Genomic DNA, 19824 nt, shown 5'->3' with positions numbered 1-19824 from the left:
GCAGCTCCCGGACTCTAGAGCTCAGACTCAACAGTCCTGGGACACAGGTTTAGTGGCTCTGAGGCATGTAGGATCTTCCTGGACCAGGGATTGAACCCATGTGTCCTGCATTCACAGGCAGGGTCTTTACCACTGAGCCACCAGGGAAGCCCCTTCCAACGTTTACTCTCTGTAGACTTTTTGATGTTGGTGATTCTGATTGGTGCAAGATGATACTTCATTACACTTTTGATTTGCATTTCTCTAATGGTGAGTGACGTTGAGCATCTATTCCTGGGCTTTTTTCCTTAAAGGAGCCTTGTGAGTAATATTTGTCAGTTGAAATGAGCTTCTTGAGAGCTTCTTGATTGCCTAGGACAGCACATTGCATGAGGGAAAGCCACGAATACAGTAGCTCTGCGGGCCTTGCGATGCAGTTCCTCACTCCTGGTTTTCCAGTTGTTATTTTGGGAAGTGTCCACAAAGGAGCAGCCTCTCTTCTTTCCCAGCACTGGTCACAAAGGGCAACTAGAAGATGAGGGCAAGTCTTGCTCCTGGGTTGTTAGTGGGAGCCCACTGTGCCAGATGAAACACCCACCTGGGCTATGTCTCGATGCTTTCACCCCTTACCCTTCAGCCTGGGTCAGATCTCAACCCCTGCCAAAGCGCTGTGTTGAGCTTGTTGTCCTCTGTAGGTGGGGACTCCAAGGAAGGAGGCTGTAGGTGGGAATGCCTGGAGCACCAGGAGACATGAAGGCCAGGTGACTTTTCAAAGCTATTGCAACCCAGCGGGTCTATCGTGTTTTCCCTGTACTTAGCTTAGCTTAGTTTTCCAATGGCCCTCCTGGATCAGGACATTCTGGTCTCATTATAGGGTACAAGGCACCACAGGTCCAAGGGGGTTACTGTCTTGGCATGTCCTTCCCAGCTACCCGAGCCCCATGACAGTCCAGCTTTACAATCCAGTGCCTCAGGCTCCAGGGATGAAATACCAGCCCTGAAAAGTCAGGCATGAAGTGGGAATAGAGTCTGCTTCTTTCCTTTTTAGGTTGTCATTTAATTTTTAGTTTATGTTGGAGTCGTTGTTCAGTCGTGCCTGACTGTTTGTGACGCCATGAACGCAGCACACAGGGCTTCCCTGTCCATCACTGTCTCTGAGTTTGCTCAGACTCCTGTCCACTGAGTCGATGATGCCATCCAACCATTCTCTGTCTCCCTCTTCTCCCCTCAGTCTTTTGCAGCATCAGGGTCTTTTCCCATGAGCTGGCTCTTTGCATCAGGTGACCAAAGTATTGGAGCTTTAGCATCATTCATTCTGATGAATATTCAGGGTTGATTTCCTTTATGATTGACTGGTTTGATCTTGCTGTCCAAGGGACTCTGAAGAGTCTTCAGCACTATAGTTCGAAGGCATCAATTCTTTGGCCTTCTTTATGGTCCAGCTCTCACATCCATACATGAATACTGGAAAAGCGGTAGCTTTGTCTAGATAGACCTTTGTCAGCAAAATGATGTCTCTGTTTTTTAATGCGCTGTCTAGGTTTGTTATAGCTTTCCTTCCAAGAGGCAAGTGTCTTTAAATTTCATGGCTGTGGTCACCATCTGCAGTGATTTTGGAACCCAAGAAAATAAAGTCTATCACTGTTTCCATTTTTCCCCCATCATTTGCCATGAAGTGATGGAACTGTATGCCATGATCTTAGTTTTTTGAATGTTGAGTTTTGCGCTGGCTTTTTCACTCTATTCTTTCACCTTCATCAAGAGGGTCTTTAGTTCCTCTTCACTTTCTGCCAAAGGGGTGGTGTCATCTGCATATCTGAGATTGTTGATATTTCCCCTAGCAATCTTGATTCCAGCTTGTGCTTCATACAGCCTGGCATTTTGCATGATGTACTCTGTGTAGAAATTAAATAAGCAGGGTGACAATATACAGCATTAATGTATTCATCTCCTAATTTTGAACTAGTCTGTTGTTCCATGTCCGGTTCTGTTGCTTCTTGATCTGCATACAGGTTTCTCAGGAGGCAGGTAAGGTGGTCTGGTATTCCCATCTCTAAGGATTTTCCGCAGTTTGTTGTGATCTACACAATCAAAGGCTTTCGCGTGGTCAGTGAAACAGAAGTAGATGTTTTTCTGGAATTCCCTTGCTTTTTCTGTAATCCAGCAGATGTTGGCAATTTGATCTCTGATTCCTCTGACTTTTCTAAATCCAGCTTGTACATCTGCAAGTTCTTGTTTCATGTACTGTTGAAGCCTAGCGTGAAGGATTTCAAGCATTACCTTGCTAATACATGAAATGAGCACAATTGTGTTGTAGTTTGAACTTTCTTTGGGATTGGAATGAAAACCTGCCTTTTTCAGTCCTGAGGCTACTGCTAAGTTTTCCAAATTTGCTGGCATATTGAGTGTAGCACTTTAACAGCATCATCTTTTAGGAAAAAAGCTCAGCTGGAATTGCATTACCTCCATTAGCTTTGTTCGTAGTAATGCTACTTAAGGCCGATTTGATTTCACACTCCATGATGTCTGGCTCTAAGTGACTGCACTATCGTGGTTATCCAGGTCACTAAGATCTTTTTTGTACAGTTCTTCTGTGTATTCTTCCCAACCCCTTAATCTCTTTTGCTTCTGTTAGGTCTATACCATTTCTGTCTTTTATTGTGCCCATCTTTGCATGAAATGTTCCTTGGTATCTCTAATTTTCTTGAAGAGATCGCTGCTGCTGCTGCTGCTAAGTCGCTTCAGTCGTGTCTGACTCTGTGCGACCCCATAGACGGCAGCCCACCAGGCTCCCCTGTCCCTGGGATTCTCCAGGCAAGAACACTGGAGTGGGTTGCCATTTCCTTCTCCAATGCATGAAAGTGAAAAGTGAAGACTCTCAGTCGTGTCCAACCCTTAGCAACCCCATGGATTGCAGCCTTCCAGGCTCCTCCACCCATGGGATTTTCCAGGCAAGAGTACTGGAGTGGGATGCCATTGCCTTCTCCGGAAGAGATCGCTAGTCTTTCCCATTCTGTTGTTTTCCTCTATTTCTTTGCATTGTTCTCTTAAGAACACTTTCTTACCTCTCTTTGCTATTCTTAGTTGGGTGTATCTTTCCCGTTCCCCTTTGCTTGTCACTTCTCTTCTTTGCTCAGCTATTTGTAAGGCCTCCTCAGACAAGCATTTTGCTTTATTGCAGTGTTTTTCTTGGGCATGGTTTGTGTCACTGCCTCCTGTACAGTGTTCTTCAGGCACTCTGTCTACCAGATCTAATCCCTTAAATCTATTGGTCACTTCCACTGTATAATCATAAGGGATTTGATTTAGGTGATACCTGAAGCCCTAGTGGTTTTCCCTCCTTTCTTCAGTTTAAGTCTGAATTTTGCAATAAGGAGCTTATGATCTGAGCCATAATTATTTCAGGGCTTGTTTTTGCTGACTGTATAAATGTTCTTCACCTTTAGCTGCAAAGAATATAATCAGATTTTGGTATTGACCCTATGGTGATATCCATGTGTTGAGCCGTCTCTTGTGTTGTTGGAAGAGGGTGTTTGCTATGACCAGTGTGTTCTCTTGGCAAACTGTTAGCCTTTGCCCTGCTTCATTCTGTACTCCAAGGCTAAACTTGCCTGTTACTCCAGGTATCTTTTGACTTCCTGCTTTTGCATTCCAATCTCTTCTAATGAAAAGGACATCTTTTTTTGGCGTTAGTTCTGGAAGGTCTTGTAGGTCTTCATAGAACCATTCAACTTCAGCTTCTTCGGCATCCATAGTTGGGGTATAGACTTGGATTACTGTGATGTTGAGTGGTTTGCCTTGGAAACGAACCAAGATCATTCTGTCATTTTTGAGATTGCACCCAAGTACTGCTTTCAGGACTCTTGTTGACTATGAGGGCTACTTCATTTCTTCTAAGGGATTTTTGCCCACGATAGTAGATATAACGGTCATCTGAATTAAATTCGCCCATTCCAGTCCATTTTAGTTCACTGATTCCTAAAATGTCGATGTTCACTCTTGCCATCTGCTGTTTGACCACTTCCAATTTACCTTGATTCATGGACCTAACATTCTAGGTTCCTGTGCAATATTGTTCTTAACAGCATTCGACTTTACTTTCACCACCAGACACATCCACAGCTGGGCATCGTTTCTACTTTGGCTCAGCCTCTTCATTCTTTTTGGAGCTATTTCTCCGCTCTTCCCCAGGAGCATATTGGACACATGCTGACCCGGGGGGGCTCATCTTTCAGTGTCATATCTTTTTGCCTTTTCATGCTGTTCATGGGGTTCCCGTGTTGAAGTAGAGTTGATTAATATGGTTTTGTTTGTTTTAGGTGTGAGCACCTTGATTCAGAAATACTGAGATGTGAGTCTGTTTTACAAATTGATGGATTTGTATCAGTTTTTAGATGGGTCGTGGAGGTGCTTTCATATGCTATTGGTCCTTATCTGACTTGCTTCTCATAGAATGAGCTTTTCCAGATGCATCACTGTCGTTGTAAATGGTCTGACTCATTCTGTTTCATGGCTGAGTAATATTCCCTTGTATGTATGGACCCTGCCTTCCTTATGCATCTCTTTGGTGATGGACAGTTTGGTCTTGACTTCCAAGTCTGGGCTATTGAAATTGTGTTGCAGTGAATTTTCAGGTGTAGAAATTTTTATAGTTTCTTTCAGGTATGTGCCCAGGAATGGGATTACAGATAATTTAGCTCTAATTATTTTTTAAGGAACTTCCATAATCTTGTAGTTAGAATTTGCATTTCTCTACTAATGAGCTATGGAGGTGCTCCTAGGCTTCCCCTCCCTCCACCCGATAGAACGTTGTGGCTAAAATTTACCTCATTGCGTATCCTGAAATTCACCCTCTATTGTGTTTTCTCGTCATTACCTACCAGTACATTTCTCTAGGGGAGGTTTCATGAAAAGCTCCGCAGGTCTTATGCGGCAATTCACCTCAGCACTAGTTTCCCAGTTGTTGTTACCAGGCAGCAGTATTTGCTCATTCCAGGCACTGGTTCTACAGGGAACAGGACGACTAGGGTGAGACCTGCTCCTGGGTTGTTCCTGGGAACCCTGGGTGCCAGAGGAGATGCTGTCTCAATTCTTCCACCCCTTACCCTTAACCCTGGGACACATCTCAGCTTATGTCAAGGATGGGTGCTGAGGTTGCTGTCCTCTGTGGTGGGGTCTCCAAGGAAGGAGACCGGAGGTGTGGTCCCCGAGCACCAGGAGACGTAGAATCTAGCTGACTTTTCAAAGCTCTTGCATCCCAGGGGGTCTGACTTGTTTTCCATGCACTTAGCTTTTAGCTTACTTGTTGGATGGCCCTCCTGCATCAAGACAGTCTGGTCCCAGCCTGAGTTTCCCGGCACCACAGGTCCAAGGGGGTTGCTTTCTTGGTGCACCCTTTCCAGCTCCCTGAGCCCCATGAGTCCTGCCTTAGGATCCAGCTTCAGATACCAGGGATGAAATACCAGCCCCAAGCAGCCAGGCACATGGGGAATAAAGTCAGCTTTTTTCCCTTTTGAGATTCCCTGGTGACTCAGATGGTCGAGTCTGCCTGCAGTGTGGAAGACCTGGGTTTGATCCCTGGGTTGGGAAGATCCCCTGGAAAAGGAAATGGCAATGCATTCCAGTATTCTTGCCTGGAGAACCCCATGGGTGGAGGAGTCTGGCGGGCGACAGTCCATGGGGTCACAGAGTCACACATGACTGAGCAACTTCACTTTCTTTCCCTTTTAGATTGTCGTTTTTTAGTTAATGTTGGAATAGAGTTGATTAACACTGCCACGTTTGTTTTGGGTGTGAAGCAGCTTGATTCAGTTCACTGAGGTGTACATCTAGTCTTTATCAGACTGTTGTCTCATGTAAGTTACTCCACAGTGTTGGGAAGAGTTCCCTGTACTAGACAGTAGATCCAGATTTTTTTCCCTATTTTATACCTGTCAGTGTACAGATGTTCATCCCAAACTGCAAGGTTATTTCTCTCTCCCAGCTTTCCCCTTTGGTAACCCTAGATTTCTTTTTTTAAGCCTGTGAGTCTGTGTCTGTTTTACAAATTGGTGTTTTTGTGTCAGTTTTTAGATCCTTCTTGGGGTGACCGTGTATGCTAGTGCTCTTTTTCTGACTTGCTGCTGGTTGTGAGAGTGCTTCCCTGTCCACTGTTTAACTGTACTTATTCACTGTGTGTCATGGCTGAGTGCCCCCTTTTATATCCATTTGATGTCTTCCTCATATCTGTTTGATGATAAGCAGCTGGGGCCTGGAACTTCAGGTGAACGAATTTATTACAGTTTCATTCTGATATAAGCACAGATGTGTGATTACAGATCAAATGTAGCAATAATTAGTTTTTTAAGAAACCTGCATGGTGTCCTCGGTGGTGGCTATTACCAGTTTACCTTCTGAGCAGAAGGCTAGGAGGATTCCTTTTCCCCACACCTTCCCCAGCATTTACTATATGTGTAGAGTTTTTAATGATACCCTTTACTCTGAACAGGTGTCAGCTTATGCCAAGGATTGGGGCTGAGTTCTGTATCTCCTGGGCTTGGGTCTCCAAGGAAGGCGGCTTCTGTGGGGACCTGGAGCACCAGGATATATGGAAGCCAGGTGATGCTGCAAAGCTTGCAGCCCAGAGTCAGTCGTGTTTTTCCAGCCCTTGCTTACCTTCCTTGTCTAGTGACCCTCCTGTACCAGGACAGTCTGGTCCCATCCTGAGGTTCCAGGCACGACAGGTCCAGGGGGGATACTCTCTTACCACATGCCTCCCAGCTCCCTGGGCCCCGTGACTGTGCAGCATTAGGTTACAGCCAGCTCAGGCTCCAGGGATGAAATACTATGCCTGAGGAGCCAGGCATGTGGGGAGTTGAGTCAGCTTCTTTCCGTTGTAGATTGTCGTTTCATTTTTCGTTCATGTGGGACTAGTGTTGATTAACACTGTTGCGTATGCTTTAGGGGACAAGCGTCTCGATTCACATATCGTGATGTGTACACCTAGTCTTTTTTGGAGTCTTGTCCCATATAGGTTATTCCAGTGTGAAGAAGTTTCTCTGTGCCAGCCAGCTGGGCCAGGTTTCTTACTGATTTAGATCCGTCAGTATGTAGGTATTAATTCCAAATAGATTGTTTCTTCTTTCCTCCCAGCATTTCCCTTTCGGTACCCTAATTTTCTTTTCTACGTTTGTTGAGTCTGTTTCCCTTTAGAAATTGATGTGTTTGTACCTTTGGTCAGATAGCACTTGCAGGTTATATGGTATTCTAGTATGGTTTATCATTCATTTTTGGTCGTGAGAGTTTTTGTTGCAAATGTCTGATTTCATTGAGTTTCATGGCTGAGTAATTTTCCCTTCTATGTACCCCGTCTTCCTGAACCATCCTGTGCTGATGGCCAGTTTGTTGCTGGCTTCCAGGTGTGAACAGCATGTTGCAGTGAATGTGACGTGCATATATATATATATATATATATATATATATATACACACACACACACACATATATATATATATTTTTTTTAATTAGTGTTTCTTTTGGATATAAGCCCAGGGGTGTGAATACAGATCAAATGTAGGTCTGCTTACCATTCACAGAACCTTCATAGTGTCCTCCTTTAGTAGCTTTACTGGTTTCCCTTCGGAGAATATGGCTAGCATGTTTCCTTTTAACCAGCTCCTTTCTAGGACTGAACATAGAGTTTTTAATAGTGGACACTCTTGACTGTTCCAAGGTGATCCCCCACTGCAGTTACCAGTGGCATTTCTATCCTGATGAGTGGTGGTGTGTTCCTCTTAGTTTGTGTGTTTTAAAAGTTTATTCATTTTACTTGGAGGATAATTAGTTTAAAATATTCTGATTTTTTTTTTTTTGCCAGACATCATTGTGAATTGGCCATAGGCATATGTGTCCCCTCCATCCTGAACCCCACTCGCACCTTCCGCTCCAGCCTGTCCCTGCAGGTTTTCACAGAGCACCAGCTTCGCATGCCGTGCTTCACACATTACCCTGCGGTGGTCATGTATTTTACAAGTTATAATGTATGTTTCAGTGCTGCTCTAATAGATGACCCCAGCCTTGCCTTCCTGCACTGAGTCCAGAAGTCTGTCTACTTTCCATCTGTGTTTCCTTTGCTGCCTTGTATGGAGGATCGTTGGTACTGTCTTTCAGGACTCCATGTATACGGAATATACGGTATACGGTCTGTTTAGCATACGGTCTGTTTTTCTCTGTCTGACTTAACTCTGTATAATAGGCTTTAAGTTCTTCCACCTCATTAGAACTGACTGAAATGCATGGTCTTCTTTTTAAATAGCTGAGGAATGTTCCATTTTGTATGTGTACCATAAATTCCTTATCCATTCATCTCTCAAAGGACAGCTAGGTCGCTCCCACACCCTAGCTATTACACACAGTGCTGCAGTGAACACTGGCGTACATGTCTTTTTCAGTTCTGGTTTCCTTGGGGTGTATGCCCTGTAGGGGGACTGGTGGGTCGTATGGTAGTTCTTAGTTTTCTTAAGGACTCTCTATACTGTTCTCCTAGTGGTTGGACAGATCGATAAACAGAAGAGGAAGTGGACCATTAGGGTAGAACAGTGAAGTTTCAAGATTAAGTTAGGACAGAAACCTTTTCCATCACTCCCTGCCGAAGTGTCCTTCCCTGTCCCATCCTGCACGTGGATGGCACAGCTTCAGCCTTTACTCTGAACTTCCTAGTCCAAGCAAACATCGAAGCATGAATTTTCTCCCAGTGACAATCAAATGAATAAATTGCTCTGGAAAAGAAGAGCTTTTCCTGGTACAGGGAATTGAGAGAAATGTTTCTGGGGTGAGTGGGAAGGTGGGGTGGAGGTTGAGTGGGTACCCAGTTCTAAAGACAGCCTCATGGGACATACTTGGCAAGTTTCACGAGTGGCTTCCTGGGAGAGACCTCAGTACAGCTCAGTGGCAGAACAGCAAAGCGCAGTTTGTGAAAGTTTTATAGAACCCAGGAACATGACCCTAAAACGAGCTCCCCTGGCGGCTCAGCGGTAAAGAACTCATCTGCAGTGCAGGAGCTGCTGGACATGCGGGTTCAGTCCCTGGGTTGGAGAGATCCCCTGGACAAGGAAATGGCAACCCACTCCAGTATTCATGCCCGGAGAATCCCATGGACAGAGGAGCCCAGCGAGCTACTGTCCACAGGGTCGCAAAGAGTCAGACATGACTGAAGTGACAGCGTGCACGCATGCATGACCCTAAAGCACAGCTTCTTGTTGCTTAACCCAAGGATTAAATGTAGAATAAGTTATTGGTTCACACCTGCTTACGCCCAAAAGTGATCATCTTATCACGTCAGGACCACGTTTCACTTTGGTTTGATTAGTGGTAGAAAACTTCAAAGGAAAATGAGGAGAATCATCTTTGCGTGTGATTGTCCAGCAGTGATCACAGTCTTTTGCTTTGAATTCTGTGTACTCAGAAAGTTAGGTTCATGAGAGATCCAGGATCTGCACTTATGTCGTCAAAGGTTTTCTTGACTATGTCTAGAGGCTGACCTCCTGAGGCAGTTTTGCATTCATTGAGCAAAAGAACGGCATCTAGGTCAGTCAGCTGCTGGCACACAGAAGAGAGCCTTTACAAGTATTTAGTAAAGTCAGCAGTACTCAAAGTTTTCAATTTACTTTTCCCTTTGTCAGTTGTATTTGCGAGTAAGATCTTACATTACTGTATAGTGATTACTGTGTCTGATTTAGAAAAGTATGCATTTTCAGTAGAAAAGCAAAAGAGAAAAAAAGATTTATCAAATGACTTCAGTTCTTCTCAAATAACCCTTCTCTCTATAATTTAGGTCAAAATGTGCTCATCATGATATATACCTTGTTTGTTTTTAAATTAACTGCTGCCTTTCTTTGTACACATAGCTTGATAAAGAACTCCCGATACTTAAGCCATATTTTATTGATGACCCTGAAGAAGCTGGAGTGAGGGAAGCTGGCTTAAGAGTCACATGGCTGGGACATGCGACAGTGATGGTGGAAATGGACGAGCTCATCTTGCTCACAGACCCCATCTTCAGTGCTCGGGCCTCCCCATCCCAGCGCGTGGGTCCCAAGCGGTTTCGTCGTGCCCCATGCACCGTCGACGAGCTGCCCCGCATAGACGCAGTCCTTGTCAGCCACAACCACTACGACCACCTGGATTACAATTCTGTCATCGCTCTCAATGAGCGATTCGGTAACGAGCTGAGATGGTTTGTGCCCTTGGGGCTCCTGGACTGGATGCAGAAGTGCGGCTGTGAGAATGTGATCGAGCTGGACTGGTGGGAGGAGAACTGTGTCCCCGGACATGACAAGGTCACCTTTGTGTTCACGCCTTCCCAGCACTGGTGTAAAAGGACTCTGATGGATGACAACAAGGTTCTCTGGGGCAGCTGGTCTGTCTTGGGGCCTTGGAACCGATTTTTTTTTGCAGGTGATACTGGTTATTGCTCTGCTTTTGAAGAGATAGGAAAAAGATTTGGCCCTTTTGACCTTGCAGCTATTCCCATTGGAGCGTATGAACCAAGGTATGTAGATGTCCAGAGAAAGCAGTCCTGCTAAATGGTAAATCAACTGGGCTCAAAGTAGTTACGATACATGTAATCTGTGATTTTATGGGTGGTCTTTGTAATACATTGGGTAGGGGCTTGTGCGTCAGACTCAGTTTTAGAACATTTTAATTAGTCATATCAGTTAAATTATTCAAAATCAGATATTATATTGCCAAGAAAAAATACCACAGTTTAAAGAAATACTATACCTAGCGCAAAGTTCATGTACTATTCCGACTAAAGTTAAACCCATCAGCCGATAACCAAATCTGACCCCAGCTTTGCCTTTCACATGGAAGGTACTCTCCTTGTAGAAAGAACCACCTTTTGCTCCATGACTGGACTGCCCCCATTTCCTGCCCTGTGTTGAGGGCCGAAAAGGCAAGGATTTGGCCTTTAGCATCATTCCCTGGCGATGGTCTCACTTCAGTCAGCGGTGAAGTTAGTCGGGTCAAGACACAGTTTCACGACTGATGGCTTCACTGGCCTTCCAACCTCTGCGCTCATCACCTGACTTCAGAGCAGATAAAGGTCTCCCTAGCATTTGAGACCCATCCACTGCCTATCTTTTCCTTAACACTATTTAAAGAAAAAAAGGAGTGATTTCAAAGAACTTGGTTAGATTTCAGTGGACTATGGTTGATATGTACACATGAAGAGAAAATAAACACTGAAAATAATGAGATAAGGGCTAATTTTGAAAATGTTTTCTTTTCTAAGGTGCATGTGTGGGTCATGTATGCAGACAGAATGGTATGTGGGATGGCATTTTATTTAGGCAGTCCTACAAAGAGAAGGACACTGACACAGATGAACTGAGCGAATCTGATCATTTGTCCTGATTTTGTTATACTTAAAACTTTTTTTTAAGTTCATTGAAACCATTATTTCTCCCTTTTTCCCCCTAGTTTCTTCATTTAAGGAACTAGATAGTTTTACCTTATTAAAACCTATTATGAATCAGTAACATTGCCAGAATTTCCCTTTTCCACATAGTTCTGAATTCTGTGAAATCTCTCAGAATATCAACCTGTTTACACATCAGTTTTATATGGTATTGATCCTTATTCAATATATCTTCTTAGTATATTAGAATACTTCTTATATGTAACTATGAAAATAAGTTTTCATATATAGCAAGATACATATGTCCTATATATGGGTGATGATACAATGTGTATGGCCTAAGTACACAGATGCACTCATAATTCCCCTCCTGCTTGTACTGTAGCTGTCTTGTTCCTAAGATGGGTGAAGGATCGGGGAGGGGACAGTATTTGCTCTAAATAATTAAATCATGGTAGCCTCTACTCTGCAATCCAGCTATCTGGTCAATACTAAAGTTTTAGAAATAATGTTATCAGCGACATTTCAAAGTAGTCTATAAATGCAAGACGATTACACCCAAAATGATTTTCAGTGATCTTAGAATGTTTTCATCCTTACATCTGGGATCCCCTGTCATCAAGTTTCCTATCCAAGTCAGGTAGGATTTTACGTTTTTAATTTTTATACCAGAGTGAACATTTTAAATTTATTTCAGACAGACATGAAGGTAGAAAGTAGTGTGTGTATTTTTTTGAAGTACAAGTTTCAGAAAATCAGTAGAAAACACCTGATTTCTACAGTAGAACCAGTAGGGACTGTCTTCAGCCTGCCCTGACTTCTGAGAGTCAGGAGATACAGCAGAGCAAGTGCTTCTCTCCTCTGCTGAACAGAACACAGGGCTCTGTCCTGAGCCCTGCAGCTCCTCACCATCGACAACACCCCTTGTGCTGCTGCAGATAGACTGGCTCTTCCATAATGTCTCTAAAAACCAGAGCAGCTCCCTGCTGGAGCCAGATTGCTTAGTTTGAACTGTGGCATCAGCTGACAGTAGCAGACCCAGGATATAAATAATGTGAAGACACTGCTGTTTTTCTAAAGTGGTGGCTGGGAAAGCAACAGATTTACTTATAGATAGTACATTTTACTTATCAGAAGTAATTCTTCGTCCTCAAAGTGATGGTTTCGTCAACTAAGTCGGTGCTGTATTTGATGCTTTGAATAAACTCTGTCTTGTTTAATGCTCACAACCCCTCTGTGAAGTGGGAATAGCTACTATTTCACAGACAAAGGAAATGCAAGCTGGAGAATTTGAAGTGGCTGCCAAGGCATTCCCAGGAATCGGTAGAGCCAGGGTTCATGCCCAGGCCCCGTGTCTCCAGAGCTCTGCTCTTCCCAGGTGTGAGGCAGCCAGTCAGCATTTCTACACTCTGTCCAGTCCCCCGAAGTCCCCTTTTTTCTTACCAAACCTCACACTTCATCTTTGGTTGTATGATGTTTAATTAAATCCTTGATTAGTAACTGGATTTATTTTTGCTCCTGATATTACAAATTATACAGTTATTTTTGTTTGCTGTTCACTTTAGCATGTTAAAAAATGGTTTCTGTAAGTTATTCAGGTTATTTTGCAATTGAAGTTTTGATTTTTAATTTGTTACCCATTATTCCACTTCTTTGATTAATAGCAAGACTGCAAGATATCTTTTTAAGATAAGACATTTCTTCAGAATAAATCCTCAGTAAAATGAAAATACATGTGGAACAAAATCTTAGTAGTCAAAGGGGAGTTTTGCTTGAGACTTACCTACTGTATAGCAGTTTATACAAAAAATATTTTAGTGGTCTGAGGGAGATGGTTTTGACTACTGTGACTTACTCTTGTGTAGAATCTTAAAGGTTGATGAAGCAGTAATTAGAATTTAGTGTATATTTCAAAGGCCATATTTAATAAATTACTGTTTTCTAAGGTGGTTTATGAAGTACCAGCATGTAGACCCAGAAGAGGCTGTAAAGATTCACACTGATGTTCAGGCAAAGAAGTCTGTGGCAATTCACTGGGGAACTTTTGCCTTAGCAAGTGAGGTAAGTACGACTGTGGTCATAGTAACTCAGTGTGTGTCTGACACAGGATAGGATTCAGGCATCAGTGTACCTGGCAGTGTGTTCAGAAACCAGACTAGAATCTGAACCTGTGTGGTCATCACAGTCATCAACGTGAATTAGGATGGTAAATTATTAATTAGTAAAACAATATTTATATACAGTGAAAAAAACCTCTTCATTGCATGGGGTCTTGTGAATTATTTATATAATCAAAAATATGTGTGGTCTTAGGAAACAGAAAAATGAATCATGTCATTCCTCTCAAGGCAGGCTTTTATTTAATGGAAGATACAAGATATGTATGGAATTACTCTAAAAGTAAGTGTTATAAAAAGTGGGACAGATAAAGGGTTCTCAGAGTCAGGGACTGTTACTGATTGAAGGGATCATAGAGAGCTTCATGGAAGAGATGACATTTAAACTTGGCTGTGAGAAGGTAAGGAAGAAGGCATCTCAAGAGGAGGGAAGTGTGGGCATGGAGATGGTGAGCAGTGAGTTCAGCCAGAGTGTGAATGCTACCAAGAGCAGCAGGGAAAGTGAGGCTGGACAGCTTGGAGCTTTTCCGAAGTGTTATTTGTCCAGTAAACACTGATTCTGTGTCTGCTGTGTGCCAGGCACCGGGGTAAGTAAATGGTGGTTTTATTCCTAGACTAGTAGAGAAGACTTCATTTTCCTATAAGGTACCCGGGACCTAGAATCTGCTACTAGGCAGAGTTGTGGGATCAAACAGAAGCTTAGCAAAAAGCTTTCTCTCCTCTCCTGGAGCCAGGGCCTGTCCTAAGCAAAACTTAGGAATGGACAAGTGAACTGGGCTGCTTCTCCTTGCTCTCTGTGGCACCTTCCACATTCCAGCGCCTCTCTGCAAGGAGTCCTCTGCTTTTTAAGCAGTCCCTCTCTCTGTCCTTTTCTGGCCTGCCTTCTCCCTGGTTGCATCTTATTCCATAATTAATACACTGCCTGCCCCCTGTCTACTCTGTCCCATCAGAGTTCCCACTCTGCACTCCTACTGTCCTGAACTACACTGTTGGGAGGACACAGCAGAATCAACAGCTGAACGACCATGGGCATAGCAAGGGTGAAAGAGAGTATGGGTTTCTGTGTCCTTGGAGAAACCCGAGTACACAGGTTTACCGCTATACTTAGTGGCAGTGTCTTATTCCATGTGTGGGTGCATTCCATATGTATATGAATTTAGATATAAGTGGGGGAGCCTGGTGGGTCGCACAGAGTCGAACACGACTGAAGTGACTTAGCAGCATGCTTATTTATGTTCCATATATATTTCAGCAACTTAGATGAAGTAATAGTATTTTATTAAACCCTGCAAACAGAAGAGTCAAAGATGAGTCCTAGATTTTTAACTTGGGTAATTGGGAAGATGGTTATGCTCTTGACTGAGATGGGAACTTGAGGAGAGGAGAGAAAAACCACAGTCTTTAAGAGTTACTGTATTATTCAGTCTTACTCCTGTTAAAAATCTAACCTTCATCTTTACTTCTTAATGAAACATAAAATACAAAATCATTTAGTCTTTTTGACATTAGTTGTGTAAATCTGACGACTGCGAGTTTGCTAAATTATAAAGAATTTGTGGGGAGGATGTTTAGCCTATGCTTTGCAGACAGTTTAAAATGATCTGCATGTAAATAGTTGTAATAACTGCTTACTACAGTATAAGCAGCTTAAGGGTGTCCTTGACTTGGCAACACTTAAATCAGAGGTCACTGTACATATATTTTATCTGAGGAACGTTGAGTGAATTTCTTATATGTATTTAAGCATTTAAGTCACTAGTTTTGGTGGAGACAAACGGTAGGCACTACATAATATATGTTAACTTCTTAAATGACCAGGGTCTCTATTTTGAGTATCTTATATCTTAGGGAACAGTTTGAGTTTTCTGGGGCTGGTGCCTGGCATTTAGTGGGTCCAGACTGCTGGGATCTTTCACCACTTACTCATATTTATGTCTGATCTACTCTCTTGATTAACGCATATTGTTTGGTCCAGGGCTATGGGGCATTTCTGTCTTCCCTGCAGGACTATAGTGCCTGCACTAAAATAGTTTTCTTGCCTACTTCTCAAGTTATCTTCCAGATGGTTGAAGCAGCCAAGAACTGACCTGTGAAGAAACTCACAGAGACAGTGCAACATCAAAATCCATACCAAATTATAGCTTATAACTAAAGTTACAGTTTAGGAAAGAAATTATTAGTGTGAGATAATTGTGTAAGTGTTTTATTATTGGCTGAGAGTGGTAGAACATGGGGGAAGTGGGGAAGAGTTTCATCATTTTGAAATCTCTTAAAAACAATTTTGCAAAGGAAAGCTTCTTGACTTGGGCTATTAAAGTTATATTTTACTGGTGATAATATCAGCAATCTCCTATGTGCAAAGAAAAGACTAACAATGGATTTCTATTATCAGCTAACCTTAATAAGTGGCTATTTCTAGGAATACAGGATAACAAATGCTTAGTTAACCTCAGTTTCTCAGCAGACAGTGGCAACACATCTCTGAACACAGTGATAAACCTAGGAGTGAGCAAGCAGGGAGGAAAAAACTTGAGTGTGGCCAGTAACTGTTGGCAGATCTGTACATCCGAAACCACAGAAAACTTGCCTGGTTTTCCTACTGCATCACCGGCTGGCCCTTCGTAGTCTGTGGCTGGTTCCTCCTGTCCCTCCCAGCAGTGAGAATGTTAGGAGTCCATAGTCCAGGGACCCCTTCTCTTCTCTAGCTGTTTACTCCCTGGGGGAATCTCAACAGTCTCATGGCTTTAAACACGGTCTATGCACTGTAAGCTCTCTAACCTAGGTTTTTCCCTACAATCCACATTTACCTACTTTTCTCCACTTGGATGTCCATCAGGTTACAAAAACTTCATACTAAAGGTTAAAAAGCTTCATCCTAAACTTCCTGCTCTTTCCTCAAACTTGTTTCTCTTATATCTCAGCAAATGGCAAAATTCTCCTTCCAGCTCCTCAGGCTAAAATCTTTACTGTATCCTCTCTCCCGCTTTCTCCAAATGCAGTCAGCTCACCTGTCAGACTATATTTGGACTCTGACCGCTTCTTATCCCGTTCACCAATGCCACACTGCCCCTTGCTGTCTGTTCTCCACACTGCAGAGGGCAGCGACCTTTACCCCTAAATCAGATCAGGACAATTCTCTTCCAGGAGACCCGCCCCGCCGCCGCCCCAGGTCAAAGCCATGGTGATTCTAATGGTCGCCTATAAAGCCCCCTGCAGTCTGCTCCATCAGGTGTTTATTCAAGTGTTGCCATCTCCAGGAGGACTTCTTAGGTGGTTGGATTTAAAATTAAACCTCCACCTCTGATACTATTTTGTCCCCAGAACGTATCACCCACCCCAATACTGTTTCCTTGCTTGTTCACTTCTTACCTGTCTGTGTATTGGGATGTAAGCTCCAGGAAGGCCAGTGCTCTTATTTGGCTCCCTGACCTGGCTACTCCAGGTACTCACAAGACACTACCGTGTGAAGGGCAGCAGCAGACTTTCTGCCGGCGATCAGAGTAGAGACTGGGTGATTTTTACTCCTGCTTTAACTTTCACATTTTACAGCTTTTCTGATTGAAATGGAAAAAAAAAAACCTTTTCTGTAACAGCTGTTTTTTTCCCCTTTATTTGATATAAAATAGCCACTATCCAATGTACAGATTTAACTCAAAAGAGAAATAACTGGTGAAATGATTATCTTTTATACCTTTTACTTTATAACACATTCAATTGGTTTTAATTTATCTGGAAAACATTTGAGTAGGTTGAAACATCCTTCAGTAGTGTGCTATCTTCACTTTTTTTTTTTTAGCTGTGAAAAGGTGAGGAAACACAATGAAACTCCACTGGTCAAATCTTCTCCAGCTCCCTCTCCACGTCTCAGGCTACAGAAGTGGTGTCTGGCAGGGGCCTGGGGATGACAGCCCTTCTGCAGCCAAAAATATCGTCTCTAGAGTTTGCTTATACACAGATGCTCTTCCTTATAATCTGTTTCTATATTCTCCCCAAATATTGGTAACAATTCTTTAGCACTGGTTCCGTTTAGACTGGAATTTCATGTAGGGAAAATAGTGATCAGAGTTCACGCAGTCTATGTTCAGTCTAAGTTGGCACCAAAGTTGGCATACATGGTGTTAGATAAATTGATACATGTGACACTTATATCAACAATGATTATATGTTAGAAAGTGACTCATAGATAATCTTTCAATGAAACGGAAAGATATTATTTTTAAGTGGGCTATGTTGATTATTTTAGTTGAAATCTTGTTTGAACTGTCCCCTCAGATACAGGTGTGCTTAATCTTTTTCCATTTTTGTTTCTTTGCACTTTGCCAGCATTATTTAGAGCCTCCAGTGAAACTATGTGAAGCTCTAGAAAGATATGGACTTAAGACTGAGGATTTTTTTGTCCTGAAGCATGGCGAATCAAGACACCTTAATACTGATGATGAAGACGTTGAGTAATATGAACATAATAAGAGCTTTTCATGAAAAAGGCATCGTTTGATATACATGTGAAAAGACTAAGTAAGAAATTCATGAATATTATGATTCTTTACATTTGGAAACTACTTCTATAGGTTTATGTTCTGTTATCACCTGATACTAATATGATTGCTGGTCCATATAAATAAGAGTTCAGAGGTGGGTCATTAAAATCCACATTAGCCAACTCATTATTTAAGGTCCTGTCTCAGTGACATAAACACTGCAATGGTTTTTTTTTTTTTTTTAAACTAAAGCATTCTACTTTCATGGTAGAGTTTTGAGGTTATGAAAAACTGCTTTTAAAAACTCACTTCTCTTTTTTTATTCTTAGGGGCCTTCTGCAAGGTAAGTCAAGGCTATATACCTACCTAGATTTTCTTAGAGGCCTGCACAGAAAAACATTTTTTTATAGTCACAGAGTAAATGATGACATTGATTCCCATATGCTTATAGCAATGTGTGCTCTATTAAGATTATACCAAATGGTAAGTGATTTATTTTTTAAAACATAAAAACATAGGAGTTTTGGCTAAGTTATCATTTGTAAGGACAATTTTTTAAAGAGAGGAACAGTATGTTCTATGGCACATCTACAATCCTTATGGCAGAAGCCCTCTGAGCTGGGAAGTGTGGTTATGAGACATGACTTATGAAATTTTCTACTTTTAATTTAAAAGTCATTCCTGCTCAGCACAAATATAGCTGCAAGGAAATAATTTAAAAACACAAATGCACATCTTATATGTTGATAGACCATATACTTTGGATTTTTATTTTTTTCCCTATTCTATCTCCTCTCTATGTATATATACTCATTTTTTTTTTCTGGTTTCTTAGCTCAAACTCATCAATGTCAGCAAGATTTTTAAGTATTCTATGTTTTACATGAGTGTGAGGTCTTATATTTTTATATCAAATGATCCTTAAGCATGATTCTACTTGTATTAAGCCAGTGTGGGATGTTAGTGGTTAAAAAGAGACAGGGATTTAGTCGTAGATGGGCTCTGCAGGCACTTGGTGACTGTGACCCTTCCTAAGGGGGAGAGCCGAGCAGAAGCCTGTTCTGTCTTCCTGGTCGAGTCTCAGTAAAATTAATTTTATTCATATAAAATAATCAAAGTACAGGTTTTTCTACACCAAATGCTACCCAGGCAGTGCCCTGTAATACATGCATGTTGGCCACTCACTCTGAACTTCAGTCCTGCTTCTGCCGTGGACTGTGTGTGCCTCAGTGTCCTCACATGCAACAAGAGGATGACTCCCACCTACCTCCAAACCTGAACAAATAATAGTCACTGGTTTGTTTTTTTTAAAGCACTTTGAAAATACACTGCCTACTACAGATAGGTAGATTTGAACGTGGAAAATAGGCTACTACTTTTGATATATTTTGATATATTCAAGCATATATAGGGGCAGGGGCAGTAAAACATTGAGGCCTGACAATTTTATCTCCTGCATTTTGTAAATTTGCAGCTATAGCCAAAATAAATGTAAATAATCTTTATAAAAATTTCAGTATTTCTGGCTACAAAGATGCAGCAAATCTGTTAAGGGGAAATGTGTGTATAATACAGGTGAATGTATATGATTGGAGGGCACTAAAGCACATAAAATTTCCCCCTAAACTAAACCTTCAGAAGGAAAAAAAAAAACAAACCAACACTTTCACTCGGAAGGACTATTTCGCCAGCAGACAGGAGTCCGGGCGTCAGGCTTATTGGTCAGTGGCTCTGGCCCGTGTCGCCCTAATCCTAGCCAGTGCTCTGTGGTTGCCTTCCTCGCTTGCAGGCCAGACTGGAAATTCATCTCTTGCCGCGTCTCTGTGAAGCAAGCCATGCACCTCTTGCTTAG

The 19824-nt window shown here is 42.3% G+C and overlaps 1 protein-coding gene across 6 annotated transcripts in view; it reads left to right on the top strand.

The window, feature by feature from the left end:
• The window catches only part of NAPEPLD (N-acyl phosphatidylethanolamine phospholipase D), a 99784-nt gene extending 80155 nt beyond the window's left edge, over positions 1–19629 (top strand). For all 6 annotated transcript variants that reach the window (XM_069587832.1, XM_069587830.1, XM_069587831.1 and 3 more), the window contains 3 exons: positions 9864–10507; positions 13324–13438; positions 17818–19629. In XM_069587832.1, coding sequence (XP_069443933.1) covers positions 9864–10507; positions 13324–13438; positions 17818–17946 — 888 coding nt within the window. In that variant the 3' untranslated portion in view covers positions 17947–19629. The remainder of the gene's footprint in view (positions 1–9863; positions 10508–13323; positions 13439–17817) is intronic.
• The last annotated feature ends 195 nt before the right edge of the window (positions 19630–19824 follow it).

Source organism: Ovis canadensis, chromosome 4 (assembly GCF_042477335.2).
Source record: "Ovis canadensis isolate MfBH-ARS-UI-01 breed Bighorn chromosome 4, ARS-UI_OviCan_v2, whole genome shotgun sequence".
NCBI lineage: Eukaryota > Metazoa > Chordata > Mammalia > Artiodactyla > Bovidae > Ovis > Ovis canadensis.
This window is presented reverse-complemented; position numbering and strand designations above follow the sequence as displayed.